General features: G+C 39.8%; 1 protein-coding gene across 3 annotated transcripts in view; it reads left to right on the top strand.

Annotated features, from left to right (window-relative positions):
* MIPOL1 (mirror-image polydactyly 1) overlaps positions 1–16,908 on the top strand; it is a 202,225-nt gene that overhangs the window by 73,761 nt on the left and 111,556 nt on the right. For all 3 annotated transcript variants that reach the window (XM_053380083.1, XM_053380065.1, XM_053380074.1), the window contains exons 6-8: positions 9,302–9,431; positions 12,394–12,427; positions 12,688–12,858. In XM_053380083.1, coding sequence (XP_053236058.1) covers positions 9,302–9,431; positions 12,394–12,427; positions 12,688–12,858 — 335 coding nt within the window. The remainder of the gene's footprint in view (positions 1–9,301; positions 9,432–12,393; positions 12,428–12,687; positions 12,859–16,908) is intronic.

Raw genomic sequence — 16,908 nt, 5'->3', positions numbered from 1 at the left:
CATTAAAGATTAGCTGTGGAAGGTTGGAGCATGGAGAGATTATGAATGACAGAACAACTCCTGTGGAATAATAATCAGTTTTTGATATTTAATGCTGTTTGACTTTTGCAGACACATTTCTTATTAACCTTTGATACAAAGAGAAATCCAGGTTCCTGATATCTCATGGAGAAGATGAATTTGAGATCCTCTTCCAATTAAACTGAAATAAGGCCAATATTGGGCTTTAGCCAAAAGATCTCAACAGTTCCCAACCCTTGTGTTTATAAATCTAAATATGTGTGACATTCTATTTTTAAAAGTATGTAATGAACATAGTTTTACTAATAATTGAGTCGTAAAATTATTCTTTCTATATACAGTATGTATCTAGCCTTAGTTTTGTTGTAAGATTCATATGTTATGCAAATTCATTTCCTAAACCTTTCATCTGATGGTTTCTTGATAAAGGCAAAGACTTTTAATGCACTATAGGTGTGGTTTACTTCCACTAAAATCAATCAGAGATTTGCTGTAGACTTCTGTAAACTTGCTCAACTCATAGCATTAAGAAATTTGAAACAAGGCAGTGGTTTTGCTTCTCAAGAATTCTAGTAATTCATATGAAGAATGTGTGATGTGGGGAGCCTCAGCGTAAAATCATATTCTGTAAATATGGGTACATTTGTAAAATAAGCTTGTGTCACAGATGCCAGATAGCACGTTTTGAAACTATAGAATAATTCTCAGTGACTGAAAGTGCAATCATATATCCCACCTAGGAATAAACCTCATTGAACTCAGTGGGACTTACTTCTGAGTAGACACAGTTAAGATTACACAGCCGGTCATCAATATGCTATGTGTATGAATTATTCAATATAGTTGTTAATTGTGTATGTTCTTGCTAGCAAAATGCCCTTCTGTAGACTCAGAAGTATCCCAGTAGCTCCTTTGAGAGACTACTTTATTGATGAGAAACATTCATCTGCATACAATTCAAAATCCCCGAATTTTCACTATTTAGCTAAGCAAGGATTTTTGGAATTGCGGCTGCAAGACAGTAGTGTAGATTCTGAAAAGTCATTGTCACCACTGCAAAAAATACTATTTTGAAAGGAGGAGGGCGGTTTTCTCACCGGTACAAGGACTGGTTTCAGTAAGAAACTGTAAATGCAGTGTAGATAAACGTATACGTATTCTCATTTGCATGCCTTCTCTTTCATTTTCTTTTTGCGTAGCTGAGTAAACAGGAATGCCACAGTGCAATGTCTCTTTGCTTGCTTATTGCTAAACCGTTCAGGTTCTTTGGTAAAATCAGTACATTTACAGCACCCAAAATTTAGGAGCTGTTGAGTACTGCAAACTAAATACATACAACAAACACATGGCGACAAGGGTGTCAGCGCATTCTATCTGTGTTTGCACACATTGCTTTATCTACCGAGTCACATTTATATGTAAATGACTTTAAGTCTGTAATTCCTAGTACTGACCTGTCAAAAACTGTTCTACTTCTATTTTATTCGTACGTCTCTCTAATGCTTCTACATTTCAGTTATCCTAATGACGTCAGAACAACATAATAAAAAGTGTATCGTGACTTGGGACTATTTCCATTCATTTTAACAGGACCACAATCTGGTCCTTAGAAAATTTTCTGGGATTATCAGTATTTTGCAATATGTTACGTGCACAGTCTGATTAGTACCATATTGTAATGACCCGTACATATATACACAAATTTCTATATTGGCACGGAGAGGATCCAAAGCTCTCTGGGTTGCAACAATTGCTAAATTCCAAAATAAAACCCCACCAAAGAAGTTTCATATTTTAGGTCTCTTACGCCTTCCCCTTCCCAAACAATTTTCCTTACTCCTTTTTTTTTTTTTACTCCTTTCCAGGAGATTATTAACTAAACAAAAAATGATTATAAGTAGATTTACCATTAACGAACGAAGAAGAAGAAAAGCAAGCAACCCATTACAGGAATCTCAGATTCAAAGGATGGCATGACAGAACAAGCTTTATCTCTCACTTCGCCCCCCCCCCTCCTCCCTGTCCTTTTAAAATGAGAACAAAAATGGAAAATGTTATTTGTTCTCCATTTTCCACTCCCATGACATATTAACTCTATATAGGCCTGTATAATCTAAAAATATCTTTCAGATTAGGAAAGCTTTATCTTTACTAGAGATGTCCTCAACATAAAAAGTACCCTTTCGTCCCTTCTATTGACCTTTTTGGGTAGAAGACATCTGTGCATATCCATTAGAAGTCCTGTGATCATTCCTTCACCGGCTCTAAGGAAAATCCTAGGTCACTCAGAGTTCAACAGCCCCTAATCCTGAATACTAAATCCAAAATCACAAAACTACTCACAACAGTCTCCTAATTATTGCAGCAAATTTCTTTCTTTCTTTCTTTCTTTCTTTCTTTCTTTCTTTCTTTCTTCCTTCCTTCCTTCCTTTCTTTCTTTAACTTACCGAGGATACCTAAGCAACGATTGCAATCAGAACTACGAAGAAAACTTAGAAAATGTACACAATAGAAAGGGAGGGGTGGAAATGTGGGAGGGAGCTGCTTCTAAAGATGTTGACATTTTATGTGCCATTTTTTGTTATTTATAATTTTTCTTGCGGAAAGGAGAAATTGTAGGTGGTATTCTCATTTTGCAAAAAAGGAGGGGCAATCATACTGGATTTTTTGCAAGAAATAATCTGCAACAATTACGTCTCAGTGTGGCGTAGTACAGAATTAAGAGTTCTGTGCATTATATTTACTTGTAGATCTTAGCTGTTGGTTGTTTTAAGTCCTTAAAAAAATTCAGACCGTGCGAGTTTTGCAAGTGTGTGTGTGTTTTTTTAATATCCTTTTTTTCTGCCATCAGTTCAGTTTCTATATTTATCCAGATGACCCCTAAGAAATCAGCAAACAGACATCTTTTCTGGGAAATCCCCCCCCCCTTCCTCTCACCCACGTCCTCTCCAAGGTTCTGTTGTTTGGAGAATCATGAACCAATGTTTATACTAGCATGATTTCTAACACCCTCTCTTGCTACTACTGTATTTTAAAGGTAGCTAAAAAGTGTGGCCGAAAGGTTTGCCAACTGAATCAGGTTTAACTAAGAAAATATGTACACTGCTTTGACTCAGTAAACTCATACTCCGAATGGTTCAGCTTCTTCATATTTGCTCTATCCTATATTAGAAAACAATTAGCTTACTAAACAAATTTGAGCATTTGGGGGAAAAGATCTACTTTGAGTCTCTCTCATTTGACTAAGAATTACAGGATATTTGATAAGCTTGTTTAAAAATGGACATATCCAAATATTATCGTAAACACCCAATGATTTGTTTTACCTGCAATATAAGTATTTTACTTAGTTGGCTTACATAGTAGCTAATAATATTTGTTAATGTAATTTAACTGCTGTGAACCTTTACTGAACAAATATTGAAATTTATACAAGTCAAAGAATGAGGATCTCTAATGACTTTTGTAAAGACTTCCGTTTAATAGTTAAAAGAGAAAAGTTTATATGACATAGCCAATGTAATTAACAGCAGCTTTTACATTTAATAAAAGGAAAGAAGCATATGTATTTGCCTTATTCATTCCAGCATAATTTGCATTACAGTTATGGGTATTTAATGAGCAAATTCCAGCTAAAATGCTATGTTGATTTTCTAAGTGAACTTTGAAATAGCTATGTACCTTACAAAAACTGCCTGTTTACAGTTATTATCTATCTTAAAACTACAAGTCTGTTAGACTTGATGGATTGGGGACAATTATATTTCTGAAGGGGCAAATCATTTTTGTAGGCTGGGTATTTAGTAATCTTGTTACAAATAACCTAAAATACGTTTTAATAATTGGAAATTTATGTTTCTATCATTTATGAAGCAAAATGCACTCATGTTGATTTGTTTGAACTGTTGAGTTGTAGTCATGCTCAACACTTGCGTTGAAATCAATGGGCTTAAGTGTGCTTAACTTTGGCCAATTCCTTATCTCCCTCCCCTCACTTTGCATATCATTAGCCCCTGACATTAAATGCACATTGGCTTCAGTAAGCTTCACATTTCAATTAAAATGTCATTTTTAAAAAGAAAAAGAAAAAGAAAAACTTAAACATACTAGGCTTGGCTGAAATATTGTTGCCAAGGTAAACCTTGGTGTTCCAGGAAATAACAAAGGTGACTTTGGAACAAGAGTCCTAAAAGTCCTTGCCAGTAGTTCCACTGAAGTACGATATCCTACCCAGAAATCTTCATAGCAGGTCACTTTTTTTCTCCCTTCCAGAGTTCTCTGTCGGACAACTCGGAAGCAGGTTACCTATTAGACTGCCTCAACCCATCAGCTGCACTGCCCTGTGGAGTGCACTTGTATTAGAAAGTGGGATTTTAATGTTGCAGCTCCAGCCTTCCTGGAATCAATCAGCAGCCAAAATTAGACAGGTGCCTAGAGTCACGATGCTTAGGCATGTACAGTGGTACCTCGGGTTAAGTACTTAATTCGTTCCGGAGGTCCGTACTTAACCTGAAACTGTTCTTAACCTGAAGCACCACTTTAGCTAATGGGGCCTCCTGCTGCCGCCACGCCAGAGCACGATTTCTGTTCTCATCCTGAAGCAAAGTTCTTTTTTAAAAAATGTTTTTATTCAAAATTAAAACAAGACATATTATCCAAAAACATATCATCCTTGTTTTTCTCCCCATTTTTCCTCCCCCCCAAAAAACCCACCCACACCCACCCCCCGACTTCCCTCAGTTCCAGTCTTTGGTTTCTCTGAGACTGCTGTTTTCTGCATGTTACAAAGTTGTATAGATCCTCAAACTATTTAGCTGATTATTATCAATAAAAAGTTTGTGAATGTTTATTCAAAACCTGAAGCAAAGTTCTTAACCCGAGATAATATTTCTGGGTTAGCGGAGTCTGTACCCTGAAGCGTATGTAACCTGAAGCATGTGTAACCCAAGGTACCACTGTACTGAAAACCTTCTTGTCTAAGAAATGTGTACCTGGCGTGTAACCTAGTCATTTAATTGCAAATCTGCAGAAATGGTTTTAAAGGGTTGGATTCAACTAATGGGACCCATAATCAGAAGTCCACACAAGGACTTCTGCTAGTGCAAGGGGGCCTTCCCCACCCACCCCTCCCTCCCTCCCCACACATGCCCCTTGCACCCCCTTAAACTGGCTCTGGGCAGGGTTGGGATTTTACAGTTTTGGGAGTTTGCTGAAGTGATTTTATTTTTCTAGAGGTTGTGCTTCTGTGCTTTATTCTATTTTTATTTTGTGCACTGCTTTGGCAACTTCATGCCGTGAAGTGGTTTATTAATGCATTAAATAAATAAAATTCGTGATCGCTTCTTGTGTCTTCAGTAAGCTCTCCTGTCCCATTTGGTGCTCAGAGCTGTGAACAGGTTTCTTAACACAGAAGTCCATACTTCTATTTACTTTTTCTGATACTTCACTTAAATCAGCATCTCTGTAATGTAAAACCAGGTTTTAGATTTTGCTTGGTCTCCAGTGCATGGACTCAACAGCTTGCCCCTCTTCTTAGTGATACTCTTTTTAATATACTCACTGCTTCCCTCTGCCTAGGCTTAACATATCTAATTTATTTTTGCCTACCCTTTTATGATTTGACTTCTAGGCCCTTTATCTCAGTGACTCTCCAGCTTGTCAAAGTCCTTGAACTTAGTGCTCCAAAGTGAATAAAGTATTCTGTGTGTGGTCTTACCAGTGCTGAGTGGCATGGCAACGTTAGTTTTGAGTCTTAGCCATAGCGCTTGCATTGAGGGAACTTATTTATCTGTTCCATTTTACATTCCATCTTTCTCCAATGAGATCACAATGGCAGGTGTTTTCTTACCACCACATTGGTATGAGATAGGTTAGGCTGATAGTGATTAGTGACCTGCATGGATTTGAAATGGTATTTCTCCTCCCAAGTCCTGTGCTTTTATCCATTGTCCCAGGTTGGTTCAAGAAATTAAATTGACAGTGTAATGCTGCAACACATCTAGTCCATAAATCTTTCTCCAGGGTGTTGCTCATCAGCCAGTTGCCTATGTTGTTGTGGGTATAAAAATGAGCACTAACAAACCTTGCTCAGAAATCAGGAGAAACTGCTTGGATAATGTTTGGAGAAGAAAAATAGTCTAGCGTGCTTTTAGGACGTACAGATTTGTTAAATAAAATGATAGTACAGGCACACACACCCATTTACGTGTGTTCAATATGTGTCTGACTGCACCAAACCCGGAAGTGACCTGAAAATGCCACAAAAGGGGGTGGAGCAGGGTTTTCCAATGGTGTTTCAAATATACCTGATTTCACTGACATGCACGATGCCTTGGAACATAACTCACACATAAATGGGGGGTTGCCTGTATACATTTGCATTAAATAAAAGCGATCAATCATTTTCCAATCATTTTCCATCTTTCCAAAATTAAAACCAAAGCGGCTTATGACTTATAAAATAATTGCATAACTGCAAACATAACAGAAGTAGTCATAAACAATAAACAACATCCAGAAGTACACAACCAAATTGAACAATTGCCCCATAAACCATAAGATCCACAATAAAGATGCAAAAAAATTAACAACAACCCCTCCACAACAAAATCCCCTAGGCAGGACCCCAACCCAATAGTCTGCTCAGCAGCCTCAGCTTCTGCATCTGGAGTCAGTCAGGGCCCTGCCCTCACAGCCAAGATGGTTGCAGCCAAGAAAAGTCTATTAATGATATTGTATGACCTTTTAATGGCAAATGTTTGGTGAGGGTGCAAATGTTACGGTAGATATTAACCCATAACCTAAATCATTCCATTACTCTGTTCACTTTCTGATTTTTCTTTTTTTGAAGAAACACCTTTGCCCTTCCTGCCACATAAAAGCCACTCTTGAAGCTAAATGCCAATCTGGGCTGGGAAGTGTGGACACCACCATTGAGAAGCAGGTCCACATCTCTTTCATACATCTCCTCAAAGCCCATATAGCATGGGTAGGCAAACTAAGGCCTGGGGGCCAGATCCAGCCCAAACGCCTTCTCAATCCGGCCCGTGGACAGTCTAGGAATCAGCCTGTTTTTACATGAGTAGAATGTGTCCTTTTATTTAAAATGCGTCTCTGGGTTATTTGTGGGGCATAGGAATTTTCTTCTTCTTCTTCTTCAAAGTATAGTCCGGCCCCCCACAAGGTCTGAGGGACAGTGGACTGGCCCCCTGCTGAAAAGTTTTGCTGACCCCTGCCGTATAGTATTATACCATCATTAAAAATTTCCTTCCAGTAGCACCTTAGAGACCAACTAAGTTTGTTATTGGTTTGAGCTTTCGTGTGCATGCGGTGGCGTTGTGGGTTAAACCACAGAGCCTAGGACTTGCTGATCAGAAGGTCGGCGGTTCGAATCCCCGCAACCGGGTGAGCTCCTGTTGCTCGGTCCCTGCTCCTGCCAACCTAGCAGTTCGAAAGCATGTCGAAGTGCAAGTAGATAAATAGGTACTGCTCCGGCGGGAAGGTAAACGGCGTTTCCGTGTGCTGCTCTGGTTCACCAGAAGCGGCTTTTCATGCTGGCCACATGACCCGGAAGCTGTACGCCAGCTCCCTCGGCCAGTAAAGCGAGATGAGCACCGCAACCCCAGAGTCGGTCACGACTGGACCTAATGGTCAGGGTCTCTTTACCTTTAAGGTACTACTGGAAAGAATTTTTTTATTTTGTTTCGACTACGGCAGACCAACACAGGCTACCTACCTGTAACTATACCATCATAGTTAATGTTCACACCTCCAAAATCAGCCCATAGAAGTGCAACAGGAGTAGAGAAAATTAGTGCAATGAGCTCACAGAAGGCATCTTCTTTTCCCAGTTGTTACCAGAAATAAATGATGGGGATGGAGAGAGGTGTTGGAAGCAGCGGCATGTCTCGTTTGACAGCAAGAAGGATGCAGCATGTGTTTAAAAAAATAAACACACTTCATTTGGGTGTCTCAGTCCTCTAGACAGGCCTACAGCAATAATCTACACCCTTTTCAGATCTGGGACACACTGTTAACTCAAACATATATTTGGGAACCCATATCTTAATTTTTTAAAAAATCATATATAAAGCCCTTAGCAACTTGAGACCAGTTTACCTATGAAACCGCCTTACCCCATGTATGCCCTCTCAACCACTTTGATCTGAAGAACTGGCATCGCTACAGGTGCCACATCCTAGCCCTTCCACATTTGTAAGAAATTGATCTTTAATGTGGCAGCACCTACATTTTACAACTCCCTGCCTGTTGACATAAGGCAGGCAGCTTCACTCTATTCTTTTTGCCGCCTGCCAGAAATGCTTTTTGTTTGCCTGCCCAGATGTGTAGAATGTTGGTGTGTATTTTAATCTGATTTTGCTTCATTGTGCATTTTAATTCATTTATTTTTTGTTAAATGTTTTAAACAGTTGCTTTTGACTCTTTCCACTGGTGATGTTTCATTCGCTCGGAGGCTTTTTGCAATCAAGCGGCGTAAAACTTTTATGAAATGAAATAATTGTATTTGTATGGTTGGTAGTGCTACTGCTTCAACTCACCTTAGATCAGACAGATGAAGGCCAGTAGCCTAGACTCTCTGAATTGTGTCCACAGATTAGTAAAATTAATTTGGAAAATAAAATTTTGTCCACTCTAATGTTTGGGAATTTATGGAAATCCGTTCCAGTTGTGGGTCAGAAGGGCACCCCCTTCCCTGTTGAACATCTTGCACCACCTGAAGACTTTTTTGATTTTATTTTAGCAAGGCATTTTCACTGAATTCTGATCCCATTGTTTTAACTTACTTTTATCTTGTTTTATTGAGTTACTTATACACTGCATAGAGACAGATGTAATTAAAAGGTGTATGAATTGTTGAAATAAATAAATAAATTAGATAGATAGATTAGATTAGATTAGATTAGATTAGGCACCAGATTTAGCCAGTGCTTTTTTTCTGGGGGGACGCAGGGGTACACATACCCCATAACATTTTGTGAATCTAAGTTTGACCTCATTGAGGGGTAATATTTCAATATGAGTAGGAAAATGAGAGTACCTACCCCTAAACATTTTTTAGAGGGGGGGAGCACTGGATTTAGCTGTGTGGAGTGAAAAGCCATTAATCTGGATGGTTACAAGCTTGCTCTAAATTAGTGAAAAATGCACATTGCTTTCAGTATGTTCAAGGAATCACAGGACACACACACAAACAAAAAGGTAAAACCTGCATGTTTGTTTCTGTCCTACTTACACGTTTAAAACTCTTGCTTTATTGTAGCTCTAGTAGAAGAGATTCATTGTGCACAGCGAGAGCGCGATGAGGCTGTCATGACTAGGCTGAAGCTTCCCAACGAAGAGAGAGAGGATGCGTGTAAACGAATGAAACTCTTGGAACGATCTTTTGAAACGTACGTACGTAATTGGCTGCCATATGTAAAATTTAGCGCTGTTTGATCAAATATCTTGGGCAAGAACTCTGCTGGATCTGACTCCTTTTTTCCACGTGACAAACATGCATGCTTGAATGCACTCTTTTTCACTCTCCCCATCCCCCATCTACTTCTTCAGCCTCTTATCCTTGGCCACCACAGGTCTTGTCAGCCTTGGAGGCAACGATTGTTGACTTACTACAGTTATAGTCTTATACCTTATTACTAGCCCACCAAGTCTTCATTAGTGCTATATACCATACTATTCCATGTATAAGACTAGGTTTTTTTACTTTAAAATAAGGTTAAAAATCTAGGGGTGTCTTATACATAATAGTGCATATGCCCATTTTCTAAATTTGGGGTCCCCAAAAGTAGGGGGCGTCTTATACATGGGGGCATCTTATACACGGGAAAATACGGTTTATCTCAGGCTTAGGCAAACTCGGCCCTCCAGATGTTTTGAGACTGCAATTCCCATCATCCGTGACCACTGGTCCTGTTAGCTAGGGATGATGGAAGTTGTAGTCCCAAAACATCTGGAGGGCCGAGTTTGGCTATGCCTGGTATATCTGTTCCCTGATACAAACTAGGGAGAAATTCAGCATCACAATAAGGTAATAATTCAGTCAAGGCAAGCATTTTGGCTAACAAGACAGAATGACACACACACACACACAGTACTGGGCAGTCCCCTGACCCTCCCCCCACAATATCAGGGCAGAGTGAGAGGGGGGTAGGCCGCATTGCACAAGAGGAAACCTCTGAGGAGCTTGTTAGTTGCATCCAACCCTGAATTCTGTATCTGGGAGACAGGAGGAAGTACTTGCCGGTTTCTTGGCAACCATATGACAGGTTTCCTAGACTAGTGAGGTAGCAGCTCAGAGGCCCTCATGGGGGTTGGAGGAGGAGCAGCTTGTGAAGTGCCCCACCGGCTCTCTTAAAAGTTGGGTGCGCCTGTTCTTAGCGCATCAACGAGAGTTTTATTTTTTGCCACACTGGGAGATAGTCTTGAACAGGCCATTGGCTTTTTTTGTCGCAGTTTTTATTATTGATTTCAGGTCACAGTTTTGCTCCCGAGACAGAAAACAAGGTGAATCGCCATGGATATAGAGAGAAAAGTCCAGTATTGATTTTATTCAGCAATAAATCAAGGAAGTGTGACATTTCATGCAAGGGTCCAGTGCCTGGACTACAAGGCTGTCGGTCTGAAGTTTCCCTATATAGAAAATCAATCAAACCTTTAAGGCCAGTAGATGATTTTCATCAGGAAAAAGCAAAACCCACATGCTTATTAAGGAGTAGTAATCAAAGCATGTATCCCTCTTGTCCCTGCACCTGCTGCATTGCAAACGCATTTCTTATATTACTTTAAAATAGAATTATTTCTATGGACCATACCCAACTGAGTCATGCTTCAAAAATTCACTGCTACCGGTGAACCTAAGGGCCTAACTTACGTCAATTTATTTCAGTGGGTTTACTCAGTGTATGACTTAGTTGGATATGATGCTCTGTGCTTGTTTTGTTCTGCTGCATAAACAAAATGCAAAAGATGGAGCTGTTGCAGGTAGTAGTACATCAACCATCAGTATAGTTCCTGTTAGTGGTTGTACAATCACAGCTTTGTATTGGCCCCTGCTATCATTTCTGCTAAATGTGTTCCAGCTCCAAAATCAATCAAAAATTGAACGGAAAATATGAAAAGGTAGGAACTCAAATTCACCTTTCCATCAGGCTTTGAAACAGTGTCCAGAAACGTTCTTGTCAAAGTTGTCCATTTGGCTATACTTATTATTGTTCAAACAGCAGACACCCACCCAGTGAGCGAGCCGATCTTGATTACTCACCCCTCCCCTGCTAACAGGAGCCCATATAACATTCAAAGATCCTCTTCAGAGGCAGATAAAGGGGCAAACTGCAAACTTTTTGTACATTAGCTTTTTTTCTTTTTTTAAACTATCCTGATAACACATGTACATTGATTTTTAGAGATTATTTGTATTTATCCCTCTTTTTTAAAAAGTGGGTTCATTACGTTGTGTGAAAAGCTGGTTCAATCAAATTAACAATGTGGAGAGAGAGAGAGAGAGTCTTGTATAACCTGTTAAACTGTGTTATTACTTACTTCCAGCATTTGTCTTGTTAAAATGGGGTGGGATCCAGTTAATGCAAACTCATTAGTTTTCTGTCTGCAGCTATGCAGAATGGTCTTGACAGAGCTGTAAATCTACTAACAACAATTTTTCGGTAAAAGTGGGGCTGTTCAAGAATTGATGGACGGAGACCTTTAATGGCTTAGCTTTACACACACATTTCAGCTGGGCTGAAAGAGTTTTAAAAATAAATTTCTTATTTTCTGACCTGCTGAGAAGCAGAAAACATAGTAAGACAACCTCATCCTCCTTTCCATCGCTTTGGGCTGCAATCCTACACAAACCTACTTGGAAGTAAGTGCCATTAAAGGCAGTGAGACTTACTTCTAAGTAAATATGTTTAGGATTGGAGTGTTGGTGTTTGCTTTCTTTTATTATTATTATTGGGGGGGTTGCATTAAGCAAAATTAAAATATATAAATTTCTGGTGAAAGTTGCGGGCCCAGAAATAAATAAATAAATAAATAAATAAATAAATAAGAGCATCTGTGCTCCTGTCGCTGGGGAACTTTCTTCATCTAAGCACATATGAACAATTGATCCTTGTAGTCATATATAGCAGTAAACATTAATAACTTAACATTCTGAAGTCGGTACCTGAAGATATGGAGTATTATTGAAAGATGGAATCGAGCCGGTGGCACTTTAATATGTTCCATGTCATGGTTGACTCTAAAGACTAGTAGAATGAAATTACTTGAGGTTCTAAAGATTTAAAAAGCGAACTCATTTTGCTGCACTAAGGAAATGCTACTGATCAGGCTTTCTGTGTCCCTTTTTCCTAGGCTAGAAAATATTAACCCTGAAGAAAATGACATGGTAAGCCATTCTCTGAGGAGATTTCTTGATGTCAGTCTTATATCTTAGAGGCTTAAGTTCAATTGAGTGGGTTTCAGGAACTAAGATGTGGGGGGGAAGAAGAATTGACACACTAATAATGTACATCTTTGCTGCAGTATGAAAATTCAATAACTTCACTCAGTCAATTTACAATTCACATGTGCCTATTAATTAAAACCCCATATTAAATAAAATATATTAAAACTTCATGTCTGACTAACATAAAATGCTGTTGGTAGACATTACAGGAATTACTGAACAGAATAAACAATGCAGACACCGGGATGGCGATATGGAGGAGTGGAGCTGAAATTGTCGATCGAATATACAGGACCCAGGAACGGAAAAAGAAAATAATAGCTGAAGAAATGAATGCAGTGATAGAAGAGCGAGATGCTGCATTGGCTCAAGTAAGTCCACATTATTTTATAAAAGGATTTGTCGGCAGATACCCACTCACCCCCTTCTCTTCACGGCCGGGAAAAATGGAATTGCTTTCCTGTTTTAAGGTTTTAACTTCTTAAGAGAAAACTTCCTTGTGCTGAAAACCCTAGGAAATTATTGTTGTCACACCGTAGTGAAATAAGAATAATATAAAAAGCAGATGTCCTATTCTTTTCTAAGCCACTGTTCAGAATAATAACACATGAGATAATTAGAGAAAGGTGATAAGAAAAATATAGGGGAAGCAGAAACCTTGATCACACAGGAAGCTAAGATTAAAATCCGAGATGGGAAGTTGAGGTGGGAAATTTTAAGGGATTAAAATGACATTTAACACAGATAAGTGTAAAGAAATACAGACTGAGATGAAGGGGACGAAAAAACCACAATTGTACGTGTAAAAACGAATGTATAAATACATTACATGAGGAAGGAGCTTAGGTTCAAGTGCTGTTGGGAGAGACTTGGGTTTTAGAGGAGATCATGGTATAAATGTGAATCAGCAAGGTAAAGGCATTTGTCATTCTCTCCCCCACTCCCCCCCCCCAATGTTGCTTTACTGAAGGATGGGGCCTATTTGCCTGCAATTCCCTCCATTCCAGTTCGAAATGGGATGGATAGGGCACTCATCATTGATGCATCATGAATATTTCACATTCATTTTATGAGGCATAGAGGTGAACAGGTTTGTCGCAGGATCCTATGGGGCAGTGGTGCCGGGATATAGCTAGACTTGGATTCAGAGCAACCATTCCACAATTTGAAAGACTTCCATTTACAGAAGAACTGGTGCTGATTCATCAGAGGCTCACAGACGTGGGAGGGGAGGCGGTTTTCATTGATTTCACCAACCACTTCCTATGCAACTTCCCATGCTGTTTAAGAAGGTTCTCTGACTTTCAAGGGTCAGGTTTACAGGGCACATGGGGGTGCAGGAGAAGAGAAAATAGACAAACAGTGCCTGCATTCTTTGAGTAGAATGCCACACACAGGATCTCTGGATCCAGTCCTCTGTTTGCAGGATATTCTCAGTTTGGGGGGCTGGTGGGGCTGGGCTTGGCTATTCCAGAAATTGCCCACAGGGAAGAGGGACTATGGTGTGCAACAGCTGGCTGGGCCAAGCCGAGCCCTCCTGAAGTACGTCATCTTGCAATCTGATTGGATGGAAATGATGTGATGGGACCACAAGGGCTTGCACTGGTGAATTGGTGTGGGAAGGAGGGTACACTGGGAAAGAAGGATTGGCAACACTGGAACAGGACAGGGGCATATGAGACTCACAGAGGATGACAGCTATGATTCGCAAAGCCCCGGGGAGAAGAATTGCGGACAGGGAAAAGGACTGCACAAAATTGCTGAGAAATCTCTTCTCCGAAGTGAGGCATCTACTAAAGCCTAGTAGTGTGGTGCCTGAGGCATCTACAAAAGTTCTCAGTAAATATCTCATCAGAAATCTACAGGGCAAAGGCTCCCACTGAAGGAAGGGGGTGGAAGCAATTTTATGCTTCTGCAACTCCCCCAACCTCCCAGTGATCCAGATGGGGTCCCCCAACCCCCCCAGAGCAGGTTTTTGAGGGCTCTGGAGTTACTGAGAAAGAATAGACCAAAATGATTCTCTCTGAGAACCTAAAGTCATCTGTTGCAAGTCATAGACAGTCATTCAAGGTAGAGAAAAATAAGTACAGTGGTACCTCGGGTTACAGACGCTTCAGGTTACAGACGCTTCAGGTTACAGTCTCCCCTAACCCAGAAATAGTACCTCGGGTTAAGAACTTTGCTTCAGATGAGAACAGAAATCGTGCTCTGGCGGCAGCGGGAGGCCCCATTAGCTAAAGTGGTACCTCAGGTTAAGACCAGTTTCAGGTTAAGAACGGACCTCCAGAACGAATTAAGTTCTTAACCCGAGGTACCACTGTACTTCATAAAATGCCTAATTAACTTTTAGGACCCATTACTGCAGGATGTGATGGGTATTAGTTTTTATTAGCTGTATTGGGGACTGTTTTTGATCCTTATATGATGGAGATAGTGACTGCATTTGGACATACACAAAGCTTTGGTTTGATGAGCTTTGAACAAGCCTGTCGTCCTCCTTGGCTTATGTACTTCTAGCCAGGAAGAAGAGTTCTGAAATGTTTGCATCCACTTTTTTAGCTAACTGATTTGTCATGTCTTCCAACCCTAACAAACTGTGGATAACATTAAAAATGGTTAGTTTCCAGCCAACCAATTTAAAATTATGGGGGTTTTTTTTGGGGGGGGGTTAAGCCAGCTTATTTATGTTAAATATAGTTAATGTTAATTAGAGTTCTGGGTCTAGATGAAATTTCAGGCTGTGGTTAATTAAAAATGGAAGGAAAAGATTTTTAACTCGTCCTCCCGGTTATTCATGTCTTACTAAACCATAGTTTAACATGATCTCTGAACACAGCCGGTATAGTCTGATAGTTAGGTGGGGGTAGCCTTAGTCTTCATAGCTTGCTTGTAAGCTTTCAGAGATATTTGGCTGGCCACTGAGTGGATAAAGAATATTGACTTTGGTCTGATCCAGTATCTGGCTTGGATCCAAAGAACCTACGATGCACTCTGTGAGTGGAAGATACTTCTGCTCATTGTGTAGGTGGGGAGATGCTGTTGAACTTGGTTATAGCCTCTGCAAGGAGCCCCTGATGAGGGTCAGGTATACCTTTGCAGGAACAGATATGTGGGAGAAAACCAGCAGTACCCCTCCATGTATCTTTGAATTCAAGACTATCTTCTTGTGATGTTTGAATTCTCTGAAGACTTACTGCTACTGTGATCCCCATTTTTGCTTACTGATTGAAAATGAAATGTGTTAGCAGTTGCTTTCTGTTCCTCTAGTTCACCCATCAGAATATACTTATAACTTAAATTGCAGAATGATTTGCCTCTGGGAAATACAGTAGAATCTTTTGTTCTTGAACTGCTTTTTACACGCTGTATTTTTTTAATACAGACCACTAAAAGTAAGAGAGAAGATGACCACCCAAGAGGAGGGGATTGCTATATTTGGTTGGTGACAGCTTTGGTTTGTTCAGCCTTTCTGGTCACAATATGCTTTCCAACAGGATGTCTCTGACTACTAGGTCTTAAGCAACTTAGGCTCTCAACTGTGGATGCGAATTGTGAATCTCTTTTGAGCTGAAAGACACAGTCCAAAATATTAAATGCAGTCTTAATAGTAAAGGCCATTAATCCAGAGCGTTTTCTTGGCACTGTTCTCCTGGCACCTGATTTGTACATTTGTCAGTATAGCAGACTGGAAGTTTCAAGGAGATAGTGCGGGCCATAAATGCCTTTTTTATCTTAAGTATACTGCACTCCAAATATTTGATTCCAAGCAGTACTGCTCTACCTGATACGCATTACACTTAAGTGCAATGCATTTTTATGGACTTCTCGGTGGTAGCAGTGCCTGCCAATGATAACTTTTATTGCATCAGACCTGTCAGAATTTCACTATTAGATTGTTTATCTGTATCTCTTCCCTGCACACACGCACCCCGTTTATTCTCTGGTTGCTCTTTAGAGAGGGTGCTGTATAATAATTTTTAACTACTTTGCTTTAATGCTGTCTCACAACCGACCTGCAAAGTGAATAAAAAGAAGGATTCTCATCTGGACATAAGGAAAGGATTAAGCTGTCGCTGATCCTTCATTGTGCTGACATTGAGATGAATGGTTGTGAACTGGCTGCGTTATTGGTGGATCGTTACCCTTAACTGCAGAAAAATATTTCTGTTCTTGGTTTGGGTTTTCGTTTTTTTTTCCTTTAGGAACCGAATTTACAAAACAGTACTTCTCCATTTTCATTGCACAAGAAATAAGATTTGCACAAGAATTCATGAGACTGAATCCCATCTTTACTGTTCGGTTGTTGTTTTTTTAAAAAAGATAAATAGGCGACCATTGGTTGTGAAAGCATAAGCATTGTGGAGGTTTAGAGAAGGTTGGATTATGGAAGCTATGTGAAAGCCTCTTCTAGTTATAAGCAT

Source organism: Podarcis raffonei, chromosome 1, assembly GCF_027172205.1.
Source record: "Podarcis raffonei isolate rPodRaf1 chromosome 1, rPodRaf1.pri, whole genome shotgun sequence".
NCBI classification, from domain to species: Eukaryota; Metazoa; Chordata; class Lepidosauria; order Squamata; family Lacertidae; genus Podarcis; species Podarcis raffonei.
This window is presented reverse-complemented; position numbering and strand designations above follow the sequence as displayed.